Source organism: Pollicipes pollicipes, unplaced genomic scaffold (genome assembly GCF_011947565.3).
Source record: "Pollicipes pollicipes isolate AB1234 unplaced genomic scaffold, Ppol_2.1 Scaffold_6686;HRSCAF=7923_pilon_pilon_pilon, whole genome shotgun sequence".
Lineage (NCBI taxonomy): Eukaryota > Metazoa > Arthropoda > Thecostraca > Pollicipedomorpha > Pollicipedidae > Pollicipes > Pollicipes pollicipes.
The window spans coordinates 16575860-16595137 of NW_023596921.1; the positions used below are offsets into that span (position 1 = coordinate 16575860).

General features: G+C 62.7%; 1 protein-coding gene across 3 annotated transcripts; it reads right to left on the reverse strand.

Moving 5' to 3' along the window:
* Nucleotides 1-4514: 4514 nt before the first annotated feature.
* On the reverse strand, nucleotides 4515-17355 carry LOC119107527 (uncharacterized). 3 transcript variants are annotated; one of them, XM_037230995.1, is made up of 3 exons: nucleotides 17250-17355; nucleotides 11680-11845; nucleotides 4515-5971 (listed from the first exon to the last, which is right to left on the reverse strand). In XM_037230995.1, exons 2-3 carry the CDS (start codon nucleotides 11839-11841, stop codon nucleotides 5714-5716), a joined length of 420 nt encoding a protein of 139 aa, XP_037086890.1. In that variant the 5' UTR covers nucleotides 11842-11845; nucleotides 17250-17355; the 3' UTR covers nucleotides 4515-5713. The 3 variants fall into 3 exon arrangements, with proteins under 3 accessions (XP_037086890.1, XP_037086889.1, XP_037086891.1); XM_037230994.1 differs by lacking the exon at nucleotides 17250-17355 and adding an exon at nucleotides 16923-17117; XM_037230996.1 differs by lacking the exon at nucleotides 17250-17355 and adding an exon at nucleotides 14903-14944.
* Between the last annotated feature and the right edge of the window lie 1923 nt (nucleotides 17356-19278).

The following is a 19278-nucleotide window of genomic DNA, read 5'->3' on the forward strand; positions in this document are numbered from 1 at the left end:
ACGGCCGCCGGAGGCGCTCTAGCTCGCCGGTGCGCCGAAGCCGGTCCGCTGAGCGGCTGTTCGGGGCGTTGGGGTCGCCCGAGCCGCCGCCGCCGCCGTCGCGCCGGACGGCGGCCGGCGGCAGCCACGGTCGCCGCTCCTCGTCTTCTGAGCGGCGCCGCCGCGGGGAGGGTCTGGCGCGCCCCTCCTATCTGCGCCGCTCGTACACCCCGCCGGCGGCCGGCTCGCCCGAGCGGCGCCCGCTGCCGGCGCGCGGTCACCGCCGGCCCGGCGCCGGCGGCCGGGACGTCAGCCCACACGCGCTGCTCATGCGGGCGCTGCGGCGACCGGACGCCCGGGCGCCGGCTGACGGCGCCCCGGCCCGGGCGCGGTCGCCTACGGACGGCCGCGGGCGCCGGCGACGGTCCGCCGCGTCGCCGGACTTCCTCGACGCGCTGCTGGAGGGGCCGGGCCTGGATCTGCTGCGCGACCGTTCGCCGGTGGCGACGCGGCCGGCGGAGGGCGAGCTCAGCCTGGTGTCGCTGTTCAGTCACGAGTACGGCGACCGGTCGCGGAGCAGGTCGCGGGACCGGCGGTCGACGCCGCCTCTCGCCCGCAGACGGCGCGCAAGAGTGAGCCGCGCCGAGAAGCGGGCGAGACAGTCGGCGAGGGGGGCCTGCGCTGCGTCGAAGCGCCCGAGTGCGGAGCGAGAGCGCAGGGACAGGTCTGCCGACCGATCCAGGGGCGGCCGTCTGTCGCCCGCGGCGGCAGCGCCACGCAAGCCCCGGCGGCGGGGAGGGAAGACGAGACGGAAGACCGCTGGTGTCGGCGCCACGCCCAGGGCAGCCTCGGCGCAGGGTCACTCGGCCTCGGAGCGCAAGACATCACCGCCGGATGCGTCGGACCGGCGAGGATCACCGGGCTCGTCTAGTCGCCGCCGTCGCCGGGCATCCCCGGCCAGGCGACGTGGCTCGCGTGCTGAAGACGCGGACAGCCCGCCGGCGTGCAGAGCTTCAGCCGCCACCAGGGGGCAGCACAGGCCCCATTCTGTCGAGGGCGGCAGCGCGACGGACGGAACGCAGGACGTGGCCAGAGGTGATTGCACAATGTCAATGACGGCCGTCAAACAGTGCGAAAACCACGAGCATCAAGGCTCAGCCGAGAACAAAACCTGTGACAAATCGGACTCGGATAAAGGTCTTTCTCCTAAGACAAGAACGGGGACATCCGAGCAATCCGCCAAACCCAGCGAACCAGTCAGCAGCGAGGCGAACGTCGCGGCTCCAACGTCGAAATGCTTAGTGGACTCGTCGGAACCCAGGGAAAAACTGGATGTAAGAAAGCATGGCATAGAAGAGGTGTCACTTATGGATGGTGGGGAGAATGCTGGTGAGGTGTTAGCCAGGGGCATGGGCTCAGGACGGAGAAAACGTGGGGCGCGATCGAAGAGACGACCAAACGCGGCCAATAGGAATGACATCGAAGTGTCTGCGACTGACATGCCGGAAGTGAACACGACGAAAAGCGAGGGCGAACAAATCACTGCAGCTAGAAGGAAAAGAAGACGCAGATGTGGAAAGAACAATCCGAGACGCTGCAGAGGACACAGAAGAGCGCGCGCGGCGCCCCCGGACGCGGGAGAGGAGGGCGTGGCGCCGGTGGACGCGACAGCGAGCGACACCTCGGACGCCGAGTCGGAGGGCGACGCGTCGGAGGACGGAGACGGCCGGGAGGCGCCGGCGGCCGGCCGGCGGCGGCGCGGCTGGCGGCCTGCTCAGCAGCAGCGTCCGCTGGACCAGGGCGCGCTCCGCTCCCGCGGCCTCAGTCTGTGGGACGTGCGCGGCCGGGCCGACGTGGCCGCTGCCGGCCGCCGCGCCGCCGCCGCCGGCACGGCCGGCCAGCGCCAGTTCAGCGTGCGGGATGGTCGGATCGTTGAGCTGGGCGGTGACGCCGCGTCCGCCACGCCCGCCGCGTCCGCCACGCCCGCCGCGTCCACCGCGTCCGCCGCGCCTTTCGCGCCCGCCGCGCCCGCCGCATCGGAGCAGTTCTACACGCTGGAGGAGGGCGCCATCAGCGAGCTGTCAGCTGAGCGGTGTCGCCAGCTGGCCGCCGGCGGACCGGCGCCGGCCGGCCTCCAGTTCTACACCAGCCGCGCCGGCCGTATCGTGCGCGTCGACTGCGAGGAGGTGCGCCGCGCGCTGTGCGCCCGGCCGGCGGCGCCACCGGAGGGCGGGGAGGGCGCTCCGCCGGCGACAGCAGGCGGCGCCGACGCCGGTGACTCGGGCCAGACGGAAGTGCGCGGCGGAGACGGACCGCCGCGGCCGGCGACGCCGCCCGACGAGGCCGTCCAGTCGTCCAGCGTGACGCAGTCGAGTTAGGCCAACTGAGCCGGGCGGTAGTGGCCGAGCAGCAGATGCCGACTGCTGTCACCAGCCCGCTCCCACCGCCAGGCAACAGTCTGCTGTGCTGCAGGCTGCATACGTCTGTTGGAAGAGAGCCATTTGTTGTTGATGGACGTAACGAAGTAGTGCTTAGTTCCGTCAGTGGCTTAGATGGTTGTGACCATCTAGAACAATCAGTAAGACAAGTGCTTTAAAACATAGAGTCCTTTGAAGCAGGTCATGCGACGAGGCGAAGACCAGATGAGGATGTTCTGCGAATGTTTTGTGGTCTGCCGTTACGGAGAGCGAGCCTGTTGCGGATAGTGCGGTAATTTTTGTGCACGAATGGCACCGCGGGCGGAAGGCAATTTTTCCTTGATATAATCTTCGAGGGAATGTGTGGCGTTATCGGCGTGACTGTTAGCAGGTTTGCAGCAGCGGGTTTTTGGGCGTGGACTGTCAGCAGCATCGTTCAGCTCCGCAGAACACTGGGCATTGGTGCTTGACATCGCACCGGGGGAGGACGTGTCCAGTGGTGCTGGTGCCTCGTCGGAGCTTATCAGCAAGTACAAACCCGTTATAGACAAGCTTTCATGAGCCTTGTATGGCAAGTTTCGCGACGTACTGTGACATCCCCAACGTGTGCGTGTGCGTGTGCGTGTGCGTGTGCGTGTGCGTGTGCGTGTGCGTGTGCGTGCGCGTGTGCGTGTGTGTGTGCGTGTGCGTGTGCGTGTGCGTGTGCGTGTGCGTGTGCGTGCGTGCGTGCGTGCGTGCGTGCGTGCGTGCGTGCGTGCGTGCGTGTGTGTGTGTGCGTGTGTGTGTGTGTGTGTGTGTGTGTGTGTGTGTGTGATATGATACTGGTGATGATCATCGATAAAAAAGTACCTAAGACCCTGTTTCTAGTTGGCGCATAATCCTCTCACTAGTACATGGACGTAATAACGCCTGCATAAGTACCTGTCGACACGTGACCTTCCTCAGAGAAACTGCCCTCGTGTTTTCTCGTCTCGTTTCCTGTTGCGGCACGTGTCGCGTTTGTGCCCAGAAGAACCATTACACAGCCATCAAACTTGCTGTTGGCGCCGGTCTTGAATACAAGTCGTAGCGTCTCGCGATGCCTCTCGTCCTGCCGCGCTTCCTCCCCGCCCCACAGCTGGTGCGGCGCGGCCAGCACGGCTTGTGCAAGTCGGGCTTGTCCCACCGCTCCAGGTCGGTACAGCCGGCGGCGGGCCTGGCCAGCTGGAGACGCTGGGGCGGGCCCGCAGCGCGGCTCGGACTGCGGGGAGCCCCACTGGCACCGTGGGAGAGGACGTGCCCGCAGGGGCGGCCGCCTCGGCTGGGCCCGGACGCGCGCCTGATGTCTGGAGTTGCGGAGCGGTACCAGTGCTGTACTTGTGTGAGGGGCATTGGTGTCGCGGCGCGCACTCTGCCGCAGTACGAATGAAGTGGCTTGACGTGATGTCATCGTAGACCATGACGACAGCCCTGCGCTCTCCCTGTCATGCGATCGGCGCAAAAAGCGGACGCTGCTTGGGCTTCAACGTTTCCTTGCGCCGCTGAGGTATGGCATGGGCATGTCTAGAGTAGCGAAGGTCCCTTCCCGGTCGCTCGGCGTGATCGTTCCCTTCGCGGTCGGGTCCCGAGAAGTTCGCTCGGCGTGATCGTTCCCTTCGCGGCCGAACCACGAGAAGTTCGTTAGGCGTGATCGTTCCCTTCGAACCCCGAGAAGTTCGCTCGGCGTGATCGTTCCCTTCGCAGCCGGGCCCCGAGGAGTTCGCTCGGCGTGATCGTTCCCTTCGCAGCCGGACCCCGAGAAGTTCGCTCGGCGTGATCGTTCCCTTCGCAGCCGGGCCCCGAGAAGTTCGCTCGGCGTGATCGTTCCCTTCGCAGCCGGACCCCGAGAAGTTCGCTCGGCGTGATCGTTCCCTTCGCAGCCGGGCCCCGAGAAGTTCGCTCGGCGTGATCGTTCCCTTCACAGCCGGACCCCGAGAAGTTCGCTCGGCGTGATCGTTCCCTTCGCAGCCGGGCCCTGAGAAGTTCGCCCGGCGTGATCGTTCCCTTCGCAGCCGGGCCCCGAGAGGATCGCTGGGCGTGATCGTTCCCTTCGCAGCCGGGCCCCGAGAAGTTCGCTCGGCGTTCCGGAGAGAGCCGAGCCACGAAGTATTCATTTATTTCGCCCGGAGCCCTCGCTGAGCGGCTGCCGCCCTGACCACACTCGCCGCGACAAGCTCCCTGGCGGCAAGGTCACGACGCGAGTGTTGGTAGCCGCACCGTTGCCCACCGTCTTATTGCACAATCTATTGACGCAGCCGCACCCGACGGATGGACGTGGAGGTGAAGGCTGTGCACTCCACGCGCCTTCCGGTTCATCGTCCCCGGTGTGGGCTGTTCAGCACGTGCCGTTCACGGTGTTCTGTTCTCACGAACGCAATCACTAATCATTAAATGCCTTGGCACCGGGTGACAGCTGTGAAATCCCGGGCACAACACCTGCTCAGGATGTAACGACCACCGCGACCTCCTCATAACCGCAAGCAAGCCGCCACTTTATGCCAGCTACCGAGCACCGCGCAAAACTAGCAAACAATATGCGATGAACCTTACGTTCAGGGAGGGCAGCTTCTTCGTTGCTGGGGTTTCTGTGCACAGAATGCCACGCTGCGAGCGGTTCTGGCCATTTTGATGGAAGTGCACCCGCGTAGCCCAAAAGTCAGTGTGATGACTTCGGAAGACGAACAATTGCCTGCAGAGCGAACACCACAGACTGCGGCGCGCGGCGTCAGCCCCTACTCGCGTTCCATCCGCACAGCGTCCACACACACGAGCTTCCATTGTGCACCAGCACGTCTCGTCCTCCCTTAAAATGGCAAACGCTACGACAGGAGGCACTTCAGCGTGCGCGCGCGCCGGTGTCGCATCACTGCACGCGGCGGCCCAGTCACCGGGTGCGCCGGTGTCACACCACTGCACGCGGCGGCCCAGTCACCGGGTGCGCTGGTGTCACACCACTGCGCGCGGCGGCCCAGCCCCGGGCTCTGCTCCTTGACCTGCCGCTGGTCAGCGCCACCGCGTCACACTCCCAGTTTGGCGACTCGTAGCGATCCGGACGATGGTGCTGCCTCATGGCGGCCGCACGCCGAACCACGACCACTGACTTCCGCCAGCGGCTGGGCTGTCGCGGCCGCCGCCCACTTCCAAAACCACGTTGCACACCCTAAAAATAGCGCCGTCGGCCGGTGGCGGCCCGGCGGCGCGCTGTTTTCGTTGGGCGCGTCCTGAAGTGGGTCGTGCGCGCGTGGCGGCGCCTGCACGCGCGGCGTCTATCACAGGCGGCCGGCCGGTCGGCGGCGGCGTCATATGGACTTGCGTGGCCTGCCCCGCGGCCGGCCGTGCCGCGGGCTCAGCCCGTAGCCGGGGAACGTGTCCTCGGCGTCGGTGTCGGGCGGCGAGGGCGCCGCCGGTCGGTGCGCCGCCGCCGGCACCTGGATGGGCGGGCTGGCGGCGGTCGCCAGGGGTCGACTGAGGTCCCGCTCCGACTGGGCCGTGGCGCCGGCCGTGCGGTTGGCCTTGGTCACGGCCGACTCGTCGTCCAGGCTCTCCTCATCCACCTCCTGCAGCGGAGCAGGCAAGGCCCGGTCACGGCATGACGAGAGGGACACCGAATGACAGTCAGGACAGTAATGACGGTCGCGTATGGGGCTGGGGCGTCAAGCCACAGCACACTGAGTTGCCGAAGAGGAAGTTTAACGATTTACCCCCAAGGTGCGAACGCCAGATAGCGGAAACGATGAAGGCCAGTGCAGGCATTTGTAAAACTGAGCCGATTTCGCAAACTTGATTGATGTTGCGTCAGCTTGACAGGCCTACCTTGGACCAGTCACTCTGTCTGAAGGGTGCAATGCGAGCATGTGACTCGCAGCAGGCACACCAAGCTTTAGTCGAAATGGTTATGCTGTATCATGTTTCCACCGGAACCCCTATTCTGATTGTTTTGCCACACCAAATTTTCCAGCACTCTGCACCCGTCTCAGCCAGTCACGATCGGGTCTGATGCCCCAGAGAGGCCACGCCGTCGTAACTCGTGACATCCGGTGGCGTCCGTCTGCGGACCGCGCCGGGCGGCCGTCGGCGCGGTCGGACGCGACGCCGGCCGCCCCCTGGCGGCACACCTGTCGACACTCGACAGGCGTGTGGAGCGGCCGGCGACGGCAGGCTGGTGTCAACAGGTGCAGGTCCGGTGAGGCCCCGTTGCCGGCTCCTCACGGCACGCCAGCCGCCAGGACGACGCCGGTGCATTGGGGACGGGACGGGCTGGGCGGAAGTCGGCTGACGACAACTGTTTCGCACGCCTCGCCTGCACGGCCTGCAGCTTGGTACGCTGACAGATTGATGACGGGCGAACCGAGAGCTGACGAGTTCATGAGTTCATGGCCAACAGCAGCCCCACTGTGACCTATAAATCACCTGCACTTTACTGACGTGTTCGGTGGGTGTCTTTCCTCCTCCGACTACAGATATTTTGGCCTACTCGCGTGCGCTTCACGCGCTGTTTTTCCTTTCTTCCCCATGTTGCAGGAACAACGAACTGCGCTGGTACACGCTACCTAAACTGAGCTACACCCAACTTATGGGGAGGTGGCCATGTAGCTGCAAGGAAAAATTACGTTCGGTGGCCGGTCACCGCTCCAGACAGACTCGCATGTCTTGTATAGTCCGGCGATTGGCAAAGCCGGGCTACTTTCCCAGCGCGCTGCCTCGGATGACTTGCAACACGACCGTGCTCTGCGCCGCCCACCGGCCGCGGCGCCCCCCGCCTGTCCGTGACTGGCTCGGTCGGCCGGCGAGTCGTGGCTGGGCGCGCTCCGCTGGCGGCGCGGCTCGGCGCGACAGGCCGCGTCCCAGGGACGGCGCTGGCGCCCGCCAGGTGAGCCGCCCCACTGCTGACCCAATTCCTCGCCGGCGGCGGCGGCGGCGGCGGCGCTCTTCCGGCGGCGCGGCCGGCAGGGTGGCGGCTGGCGGCGGTTTGTGACGCGCCAGACGGCCGCACTTAGAGCGGCGTCCAGCCGACGCCAGATCGATCAGCGGCAGGGGTCGCCGCGCCCCCGCGTGACGTCACGGCCCGGACTCCCCCTCCCCTCCCCCCGTTACGGCCGGAGATTGGCGACTCTCCTCGGTGAAGAAGGGGGAGGAAGCTGAGGTTTGTCAGGCGACAGGTCACCATTCCTCTATCTGGAGCGTGAAAACGTCCCACGGCGTCACGGCACCTGGGTCTACAAGCGGCGAACAAAGACTGAGAGAAGCCGGGCGCCACCAGCCGTTTTTGTGGCTGGTGATCTTGTACTTTCGGGGTAAAGGTCCCCACCCAACGCAGCCACGCTTGCACACTTCGTCAAAAGTGACCATGACATGCTACCCTTTAAGGGGTCCAGATTTCCCTCCATATGAATATCACGAATGATAGCGATTGTCACTGACGGGGACGCATCGAAGAAAGACGCCGTGCTCCCACGCCTTGGGATACCACGGGATCCCGCTCACGAATATCTCGCATTGAGCAATGAGAGCGCCGTGGCACGATGTGCTAGGTTTTCGCTCTTTTGCGTTCTGCGTTCCAATCTGGTTGTTGAGTCATTCGTCATTTACCCGATTTCAAGCCCAGATAATCATGTTGGTACGCTCAAACGGTCGTTAAACAAAAGGTCGCGGCTCGCATTGCCCACTCACGACACGGGAGTCAGGGTGACTCCCGAGCCCTGCTCTCTAACGTAGCACGTGATGCGTACGTCGTAACACATGCTTACGTGCCGAGCGTGTTACATACGTGTGTTATCTAGTACTTGGTACATGTGTAAGCGTTATGGACCTACGCATGTGCAACGTGTTAACTCAGCAAGTTACGTCAAATGGAAATTGGATTTAATAGCTGTATGCTCGAGCAGCGGACAGGTGTCGCCTGCGAGCCTGGAATGCACCCGGAAACTGTGTTACTGGGTAAGAGCATGACTTCTGCCACGTTAGGTGGTAATCATGCTGACTATTTTATACTGCTTCACTGGTAAATGAACGTCAGCACGGCCTTGAGCGCACTCAGAGACTTTTTCATAACTGTGTCATGAGTGTGGCAGATCGTCTGTGTTACCATAAGCTAACACACGTTGCGTATGCACATGCAGCAGATGCTACGTTGCATGGTTACAGTATTGGTGTTCGGTGGTCGGCGTGAAAGGGCAGCTCATGCACGATTCTTCCGGAGGCGCCGGAAGTTTATTTGCCGCTGCCGATGTCTATTTAGCAGCTGAACAGACCAACAATTGTCAGCTGCGTTGTTTGCAGATAGGTGAGGGCCAATATGGTTCAACAACGATCATGGACACCATCCACAGGGACATTGATCATAATCGACGCCCGGCGTCCGCATTCACGGCGGCCCTTGACAGAAACGCTGAATGCTTTCACTAAGCGGTACTTTGGGGCTTCGTGTATTGGCCAGTGTCTCCTGTCGTAATGAAGGTCGCTTAATGCTCTTGCTATTGTTGATCATGCCACTTTATTGTTTAATGGATGTGATCGGAAACGGAACCCTTGTCAATAACGTCAAGCAGAAGTTGAGAAGCCGACTGAGAAAGTGAAACTCTACGAGCGGGTCACATGCTCAGCATGCCCCAATACGCCGATGACTCGAAAGCTCCACCTTTTCCACTAACGCTTTACGTTTCCGGTTTACACAAACAATGCTGATGCGTCCACACAAAGCGGGGTTTTTACGCCGCGCCACCACTAGCGCGCCGCGTTGTTTACAATCGGCGCCATCTCGGCGTCGCGGGCGCTCACGCCTCCCGCCGGCCCCGTGTCTCGGCGAGGGCCGCGACGTCGTTGCCTTCCCCAGCTTCGCCCAGCTTTGTTTGTTGCAGACTGGCGGCGGCGCGACGGAACCAATCGGCGCCGAGATCTCCGCACACGACCTACGCTCTAAAACAAAGCCGACGTACAGCAAGCCATTGTTGCCGGGCTGGCCGGACTGACACGGCTGAGCGACCGGCTCCGCTGATGCCGGCCGTCTGCCGCGCTGGTGCCGGCCCCGCCCCTCCCCCGCCAGGGCACCACCCGGGCTGAGGTCTGACACGTCGCCGAAAGGAGCCCGGGTGAGGACCGACAGTTGACAGTTGGGGACTGAGAGCACCAACTTTGCGTCAGTGAGTAGACGAAACCCAGAAATGCCAAGCCATCGCAAGGTTGGTTTGGTTGGCTTGCCACCAAAATGGCAAGGTTTCTTTACGAGGTGTAGCTGCAGGGTCCCCCTCCCCCACTGGCTGAGAGGAGCCTGGCGTTACTGTGTAGCGAGGTGGCGTGTCACTTGTATCCGGCGTTCGTGACTACCACTGCACGTCGTACCAGGCACCGTCCCATAGCTGCCCGGCGCCGACGGCCCGACGGACACAGCGGGGCGGGTCGCGACAGACTGCCGGCCTGAGCAGCGACACACCAGCCATCAGAGCAGGTGGCTACCCGTCCTACCCCACTCCACGCCCCTGCGATGGCGACCCATCCCACCTCACTCCACGGTCCTGAGATGGCAACCCATCCTAGATGGCGACCCATTCTAACCCACTCCACGGCTCTAAGACGCGCACAATACAGCCGCGAGTAAGGGCAGTTGCCCGCCGTGCATAGCGCGCCCAGTGGCATGTTTTCAAACTCCTAACGTACTCTTCCAGCGGACGGTGGGCGCTGAGCATCTGTAGGTGCTAATGACGGGGTATTCCCCGGGGCGCCTTCTGAAGCGAGAAGGAGGGGAGGGCTCGCTCAGGCCGGGGGCAGCAACGACCGCTCGCTCTGCCGGCGCGCTATCTGCTGACAGGCGCCCGCAGCAAAACACCGTGACCGCATTTCGCGCATTACCGTCAGCTATAGCAGATTCCACCAGCGACAAAGAGTCCTGTCGTTTTTGCTGCGGCCGAGTGTGCAGCTCGTGACGTCACACCGGGCGTTCTTGTGTCGCACGCTGGCCGGGTGCGCGCGGCCGGCCCATCCGCCCCAGCCGGAAAGTAAACACTTCCGGCCCGCGGGACGGGCGCCGCGCTGCTCACGGCTTCGCTGCAGGAGCCGCTGCGAAGAGGATTTGGTCCTGACGGCTCCTGGGGCCGCCGAAGCCGCCCGCTGTGCAGAGGGTGGGGTGCACGACTGTGCAGCGCGGCGTGCAGTGTAGCGTGCACCGAGGGTCCGGGCCGGCTCAGCGCCGGGCGCAGAGACGGGCGGCGGACCGGCGTCGGCCGACCCATGGCCGCGGCCAGTGTGGACATCACCGACGCGGCGATGGAGGGACTCGGCGCAGAGGCTAACTCGAGGGAAGCGATGCAGAGTGTTGTTATGCCTGCGCGCATCTACGACGCATACGGCGTCGACATTTGTACGCGTAATTCTAGCGTGCGTACATGTTTCGTCGCCTGCTGCTCACGGGCGCCGTAAAAGCATTACGCGAAGCGCCGTGGACGGCTGCATGCTCATTCCTTTCGGTCAAATCCTCTTCAAATTTCGGCCCAGCTGGGCTATGTAATCGACTAAATACCGGTGGCGATTCGGCCCTCTCTAAGCAAGCCTGGCACGCCGCTAGGGCTGCCGCCGAGACACGAACTGCTCGGCCCGCTCGTGCCACGCTTTCGACCCCTGCCAGTGGACCGGCGACCGGACCATCCGACGCCAGATCTGGTGCCCGATAACGTATCGGCTCTCTTCCAACTTCCGCGGTGCATATCGATCTTGGCGAACACAGCGTGGCCCGACGCAGGTTTGGAGGTTCGATCACCGCGGTCTAGTCATGTGGACTGCATGCAAATGCGTGTTTTGCAGCCCGCGGGCCAGTTTGCGCCACGCGATGTTAAGACACAACGGCGTAGTGACGGAATGACGCAAAAACCAACCCGTACAAAAAAGGTACGGCGTCTTTCCCCATGCATCTCTGTCTCGTCTGATGTGGCACCTAAGATGATAAAGTACGTGATGCATTAAGACTCCAAGTCGCCCTCCCGAGAAATGATTACTACACAAGATATAATTAATTCTGATGCGTGTTTGCTTATATGGACATGCATCGAAGACGATTCAAAGCCTACCCGTCGAAAATAATAAAGTCCCGCCGACCAACAACTAGCAGTCCTAACTTTCATTTCACGAGTCATTGCATCACATTTGCTACCTTTGCATTTGGTTAGCCACGGACAGAACATCACGTTGCAAAGGTTATAAACACGACTATTACATCGGATTACATCAGCCTGACCATCTGGAAAGTACAAGACGGCGAGCCACCAACGGACCTGACCTTGATCTCATCGAAGGTCACGGGCTGGGTGCGGAACCGCCCGGCGCGGTTCATTTTCTTCTTGACCGCCCTCCTGTAGGCGTTGGGGTGCGTCTCTAGCCGGTGCATCCGGGAGAGGGGCTCCGGGTACACGGCGTCCACCGACCTCAGCGGGCTCGACATCCTCCTGCGAACCGCGGCGCTGTCAGAGAATCGTGCGGCTCCGTGCTGACGGCTGTGAGCGACAGTCGGGGAGGGAGCGGACCATCGTGTCAGTCCGTCGGCTCAGCTGTCGCATGCAGGCTCGAACACCAGGGCGCTTATCACCCAGAGTACACTCAGCGGGCTGGTGTGAGATGCGTCACGCTCATGCGTCACGCTGGCGCCGGCGACGGACAGCACGCCGCCGCACGGCACGGCACGTCTTCCCGATGCACGCAGCCGGTCGTGCAGACGGGCGGCCCTGTCTTGGGACGCGCCGCGGTCTGACAGCGCCGCGCTACACGGCCCGACCAGCTACCATGTCTCAGCCATGCCTCAGCTGGCTGCTGCCGTGGACGGCCGGGGTTTGCACACTATACGGTCCGGCCAGCTGCCATGCCTCAGCTGACTGCTCTCGTGGAGGCCGGGGTTTATACACTATACGGCCCGATCAGCTGCCATGTACCAGCCATGCCTCAGCTGGCTGCTGCCGTGGACGGCCGGGGTTTATACAATATACGGCCCGGCCAGCTGCCATGCCTCAGCTGACTGCTCTCGTGGAGGCCGGGGTCTATACACTATACGACCCGGCCAGCTGCCATGTACCAGCCCTGCCTCAGCTGGGTGCTGTCGTGGACGGCCAGGGTTTAAACACTATGCGGTACGGCCCGCTGCCATGCCCCAGCTGGCTGCTGTCGTGGACGGCCGGGGTTTATACACTATACGGCCCGGCCAGCTGCCATGCCTCAGCTGACCGCTCTCGTGGACGGCCGGGGTTTATACACTATACGGCCCGGCCAGCTGCCATGCCTCAGCTGACCGCTCTCGTGGACGGCCGGGGTTTATACACTATACGGCCCGGCCAGCTGCCATGCCTCAGCTGACCGTTCTCGTGGACGGCCGGGGTTTATACACTATACGGCCCGGCCAGCTGCCATGTACCAGTCATGCCTCAGCTGGCTGCTGTCGTGGACGGCCGGGGTTTATTTGGCTGCCGGCGGGGGGGGGGGAAGGGGGGAGGGGAGGTCAGCAGTGACAGTCGGCGCTGCCGGCGGCGGCGCGGCGCCACATCCCGCTCCGGACCGGCGGCGCGGCTGGTAGTCGGCACTGCGGACCGCTAACGCGCCGAACCCCCGCGAGCAAACGACGCCAGCTGTCGGCACTGCGGATTGCTAACGCGCCGAACCCCCACGAGCGAGCGACGCCAGTTGTCGACACTGCGGGCGGCGGCTTCGCACTGTGCGGACGAGCGCTCATAACAGGACCGAATCGCGCGTTCGTTGCTGCTGCGCAGTCTGCGCCGCCTACGTCACTTCCGTCCTGAGACTGTGGAGCGTGTCCTCGCCCAGGTCATGCTCACGGTCACGCCCTCGGGATGGAGCAGAGTCCTTCTGACGCATCGGCAGGGTCTCGGCAGACCACCATGCCTCGGGCGAAGAATCCAAGCGCGCGCTTGTCATGTACGGCGTATGTTCGGGCGCAAGTCAAACCGGTTTCTCAAATGTGGAGGGATCCGCATATATATATATATATATATATATATATATATATATATATATATATATATATATATATATGCGTGCGTGCGTGCGTGCGTGCACGTTTATTCGTACATCGCAAATTAAGAATCGTGCTCGACTTGTGACGTGGGTTGCTCACTCTTTCACCACGCACTTGAAGCTTGAAGCTTGAAGCTACTTCCCCATGACACCCAGAATGAGATCAAACTGAATTAAACACGATCCATTCGTTTGTGTCGTCTTCGGGGCTTTAAGGTGCACTCATCTGTTGAGGCTGCGTGGCAAGTTCATTCATTTTCCTGGTGCGACTTAATCTCAGGTGATTCCAACTGCATCGCATGATTTGATCCCTCCTCTTGTCCAAACATTTCCCAGCAGTGCGGCCCGATAACCTGACAATCACAGAGGTCCCCAGCACTGCAACACGATAACCTGCCGGACACAGACTCCGGGTGATGCGCGTTGCGCCCCCCTCCCCCAACCCCTTCCCCGCCCCAAGGGGGATGCGGAACGCAACAAAGCGCATGTCTGACCGCACGAAGGTCACACCGGTGGGGCTCGAGCTAGATCCCACAATTGGAAGGTTAAGCGCGCAGTTCGCAGCGCGTCCTGGTGCTTGCGGCGCCCGAACTCTGCAAACCGCTGGGTGCTTAACTTCGAAACAAAACAAAACTCAAAACTAAAGTTTCTTCCCCAGCCTTCTTTTCTCAGGATGGGCCTGCCTACACGTCCTCGTTTCCATTTTGGTCAAGCAGAGGAAAAACTGTATTCCTAAAGGCTCCCTACCACTCTAGCATGTGATGTAGAACGGAATAACCACGTTATCACTCATCTTTGCAATGTTTTGTTCATTTGGCCCCGCCGTAACACGATGGCTGGAAAAGCGGGCGCGTGTAAAAGTGCCTCTTACGTGCTGCCGCATTTGACAGCACCACCATTCTCCCATAGCGCAACGCGTTAAAGTCAGAACTTCGCGGGATTACTGCAGCGCTGAGAGCGGCGCAAAGAGGATGCCAAGTAACTGAGAGGTTAATATCTAGCTGTCTACGTATAGCTCAAGAATGATCCTTACCCGATGGAGCCGACTCCATCCAACGTTCCCACGGCTTTCATATTATGCGGAGTGAAACCGCGGGCAGATTGAGCTTCGATGGCCGGCGTCGGGCGGTTGCCGCTCGCTCAGCTAACTGATCCCGACTGAACTCGACTGATTCAGCAAACAACTGTCCTCGAGAGCGTGCTGAAGTCAGATCGGCACCAGCGCCATTCGGCAGCCGCCTGACGGGGCTCGGGGCGGGGGCGGATCGAGCACGAGCTCTACACGCGCCGGCAGACAGCCATGACGTCACTCCGCGCCGCTCGGTCCGGGGCGCACCTGCAGCTCGTGCGCCGCGCTGCCTCGCGCGTCAGCCCACCCAGATGTGGCCCCGCGACGCCGGCCCCGACCCCGCTCCACTGGCCGGGAGGCCGAGTGCGCAGCCTCGCCGTGCAAACACGGCCAGGTGCGCGCCGCCGCCACTCACCGAACCAGCTGGCGCCGCGCTCCTGCGGCCGAGCTCAGCGCCGCACTCTGCTGCCGGACACGGCGCGCCCCGGGCCGCCGTCGGGCCTCACCGCGCCGCGACCTCAGCCCGCGTCCGTCCCGGCCGCGCCGCCGCCGTCGTCTCGCGCCGCCCCAGCGGCCGGCGCCCGGTGCGGCGGGGCTGGCGCGCCGTCCTCGAGTGGCGCTACCTGCCGCCGCACCGCGCCGCGCCGGCCGCGTCGCAGAAGGGAGCCTCAGCCGACGCCGACGGACGATAAATCAGGGGAGCGGCGGAGCTGGCACGCCGGCGGCTGTCTGCTGCCGTCGCCGCGGCCGGTCGGCGCCGTCACGCTCGCCCGGCGCCGGTCAGGGGCGTGTCCCGACGGCCGTCCTGACTGTCGCTGCCGCCCCGCAGTAGTGGTCTCACCGGCACGGCGCACGGCCGCTGAGCATGGAGAGATGTTCCCGCAGTGCCGGACAGCTTGAGGCAAATCTGCCAGGCGCCCCTTTGTCTGGCGGACCTCGTGCAACACTGCTATCTCTGCGGGCCCGCGTCCCTGGCCAGCGCCTTGTCCGTGGCTCTCTGTCCTCGCGCGGCCTCCGCGCGGCTCCGCTGTTCTCGTCCTTCTCGCGTGGCCTCGGCGTCGCGTGCACAAAACCACGCCAGCCGACGGGCCTGGTCCGCTCCGAGGCGGCGCGGCGCCCTCGGTCCCGCTATGCGACGCGTCGCAGCCCGCTGGCGCGTGTCGCACGCGCAGCTGTGCGACGGCGTGAGAGGCGTCGCAGAAGTCGGCGCGATCGACCGCGCGTCTAGTCGGCGAGTGTGCGCAAGGTACGACGTGCTGCATCACTGTACGGGACAGCGAATGCAGCGGAGGGTGCAGGCGACAGCGGGGATGGTCGAAGCTTACGTTATTATCTCTCGATCAGACTGAGCCGGGCGGCGGGGCGATGTCATCAGCCCTCGCCGAACGGCTACGGTATGTCAGAGGCAGCGAAACACTAGCTAAAATTGGCGAGGCTGGTCAAGGTCATCTGTGGCCCGTCATGGCGACAATGAAAAACCGCGGAAGGAACCGCATGCCGCGAGATCACGAAAGAGCTGCGAACGGCTCGAGTGCGACCAGCGAAAGAAACCCCGGAAAAACCACGCCGTTTGTCACGCAATACACCGCGAACAAGGCCGAGGGAGCCCGTAACTCACGCGTCAGAGATGGACCCTAACAATTCGAGCGGCGAGCAAGGCGACAGCCGAGCTGAGAAGCCCGGCTGGACGGCCGGACCGAGGCCGACGGCGGGCGGCACGTGACCTGGAGGGCGCGCAGAGGACGCCGAAAACGACGAGGCCCGTGCCGGCTGCTGACAGGGCCGGCCGGACCTGCGGACGGCGCCAACGTCTGACGCAGCAGAGGGCGGCGTGGCGGCCGGCCGGGCCGCGGACGCTCGGCCGGCATCGGCTGGCGGCAGCAGACGCGGCCCGACGGGCCAGGTCGGCCGCCAGCGGGTGCGTCACGCACCGCGCGTGCTCCCGCCGCGCCGCCCGTGGCCCCACCGCGGTGCAGCGACTGCGGCCTTGCAGCGCGAGCGATCCCGAGTCCAGGGAACGGGGGAGGGCATCTCTTTGACTTATCCGCCCTCTCCATGGTCTCCGCAGTTGGAATGGTCGGCACGCATGCCGCAAAGCTCTTATGCAGCATGCCTGCAGCTATGCGTCACCTGTTCGCAGCTGTGCACCACTCCCCGGCAGCTGGGTGCTATTCGTTCACCGCCGGCGGCGCACGTTAGAAAACGGATCCGAACTGCACGAAACAGATCAGAGACGGCTCACTCGTTATCTACACCGGAAACACGCGACCAAGCCCTTTGTATCGCTGCATCCATGTGAGATGGGTCACATCTGTAAGATGAGGCGTGCGAAAATGACCTCAGTCGATGCGGCTCGTCATTTCCATTAGTTAATCACATTACAAGTCATCACGGACGAACGTATGTCTAGAGTCTATATCTCATTCGTTACTTACCCGTGTAACGGTCTGGTGACGGGCAATGCTCCTGATGCACAATCACTTACAGATATTGCCACATTGGTCGCTGGCACTGCATAAAAGGGCTCCCGTAGCTCGCGACGCGTTGCTGAATAAAACAAGAGCACAGCGGAACAGTAATACGCGAGCATGCACTAGCAGTGGGAAACGGACCCCAGTCCCATCACTGGCAGCTCGGGCGGCCAGACTCAGTGGCAGGTGGTGTGAGCCGGGCTGCACGGCTCCGGGACGTCCCGGTGACGTGTCACCCCTGACACCCCTGCCGGGGGTCAGCCGGGGCCGGCCACCGGTGGCGGCACCTACCTGCACAAGCAGCGTCGCTGCCGACCGCGGGCTGTGGCCAGACGCCGTTCCCGGAGACGCTGCCGGCCGGCTGTTTTTCTGGTGCGGCTCCACCCGGCTTGGCCGGGAGTCAGCAGCCGACGCCAACTGGGGGCGGCGCGCGCACCACGCCGGCGGCGGTTCGTCGGCGCCGACGGCGGTGGCCCGCCGGCTCCCCGGGCGCCGGCCGACAACAAAAACCACGGCCCGGGCCGCTGAGTCAGCGGCCGGGAGCAGGGGCCGGCATCGGGACCCGGCGGTGCTCCTCGCGCGCTGGTCTGCCCGCAGACAGGGGCGCCCGGCTCCCGTGGTGTGGGGCGCAGCAGGCCAGAGGGGGGCGACTTATATCATGTTGAATGTGAAGTGTCGTTTTGATAGGTGCTGACACAAGTCGCAGGTAGACGCGGTACCATCACGAGCAGCGCGACGCACAGACCGGAAGACTGGACGCACCAGCAGGGGGCCAAAACAGAGGGGAAAACGGACAGAGCACGGCGCTCGCAGCACCGCGCGATATACTTCACTCAACACCTCACCGTTTCCTCGTAAGTGAGATCGTCTGTTCTTCCTCGGGTTTTTTTCTGAACTTCACTTCCCAGGTTGTTAGGACAGCGCCCGTGTCGCAGGCTGCAGCGGTATGGATCACTGTTCGGATGGCCGCGGAGAGTACGAGGTCTCTTGAGTCAGGAGCTCAGGTCAGCCAGCCCATCACGACCTTTCGATGGACTAAAGTTTGCAGCAGCAGCCACTGACGACGGCCTGCTGCGCTCAGCGCAGCCTTCATCAGACCAGCAGCAGCGCGCCCGCGGCTTAACTTTGCAACTAGACCCGACCACAGAAATCCGACGGACGAACGTTGAAAGCACGCCATTCAGCGCGCTGGCGTGATCGAAGACGACGTCGCTACGTCTCTATGGCCCACGGCATCACACCGCAAGGTACTTATGACCATCCGTTGGGCTTCTGTAGCCAAATGAGGTTCTGAGATTCGAAAGACTGCGACCACCGCTGGCAGAGCAGCGGGACACGGCCGCGTCGAATCAGCACTGCAAACGACTCATCATAAGCAGGCGGCCACGCCTCCCCCAAGGTGGGACAGTACGACACTGTCACTACATCGCCCGCCACCTGGCAGCTCAGTTGCGCGGTTCACACGTCCTTCTTTGAGACCATCTCTGCCACTTTCAGTTGCAGGTACGAGCACCGTCTCAGTATCGTGCGTGGTCTCGTCGATGACCCGTCGCTGCACTCTCGACAGCTGGCAGCGGTGAGAGCGCACTGGCGCTCAAGCCGAGGTAACGACAAACTTTGCATATAGTGTATACGCATAGCGTTTGCAATATTTACGTCTGCAGGCTGGCTATAACGTAACAAACGACGGGTCGGCTGTCCTACTCCGCGACGAGCTGATCTGTTTGGCGTCTAGTTGAAGGGTGTTGAATTTGCTAAACACATGTCCTGGTTTCATTAAACACGTGTCCACTTTACAACACGCCGTTTATTAACCAAAGGCCGCCGGCGCAGACTAGAAATAAAACGTGCCGATGAGGATGACGCGTAACAATTTACCCGAGTTGAGATGTCACGTGACGTCACAGGATGACAAAGCACCAGCGGCGGATAGCCTGTTTAAAATGAAGCCCTGATCGGGGCTTCCGTTAGCCTGGTTCAAACGGACGTAGTCCAAAGATACCCCCAAATCGCGCGATGTCATGAAGAACACAGTGCCCTACACTCCTGTAAAATGCCAAAATCGCAGAAGTATACCATAAAGGATACACAAAGTCACACTGAGGAAACACGCAGGAAATCGATACTGCGCACAGCAGTAACTACTCGGCGGAATGTAGGAGCACGAGGCAATTTGAACTACTCACTGTTCAAGACACATTTAACAATCTATAACTCCCAAACAAACCTACACAAATAAAACACCCCTCGCCCCGCCACTCTCCACGGGGCAAGGCTTGAAGGTCGCGACCGCACCAGTCAGATATCGAACGCGCCCGCA

Excerpts from the sequence above, each read along its gene's own strand:
- LOC119107527 (XM_037230994.1), bottom strand. The coding sequence starts at position 17,077 with ATGCTCGCGTATTACTGTTCCGCTGTGCTCTTGTTTTATTCAGCAACG. Across the intron at positions 11,846-16,922 it reads GTCACCAGACCGTTACACGG|GAGGATGTCGAGCCCGCTGA; the intron begins GTAAGTAACGAA and ends CGCGGTTCGCAG. Across the intron at positions 5,972-11,679 it reads TGACCTTCGATGAGATCAAG|GAGGTGGATGAGGAGAGCCT; the intron begins GTCAGGTCCGTT and ends GCTCCGCTGCAG.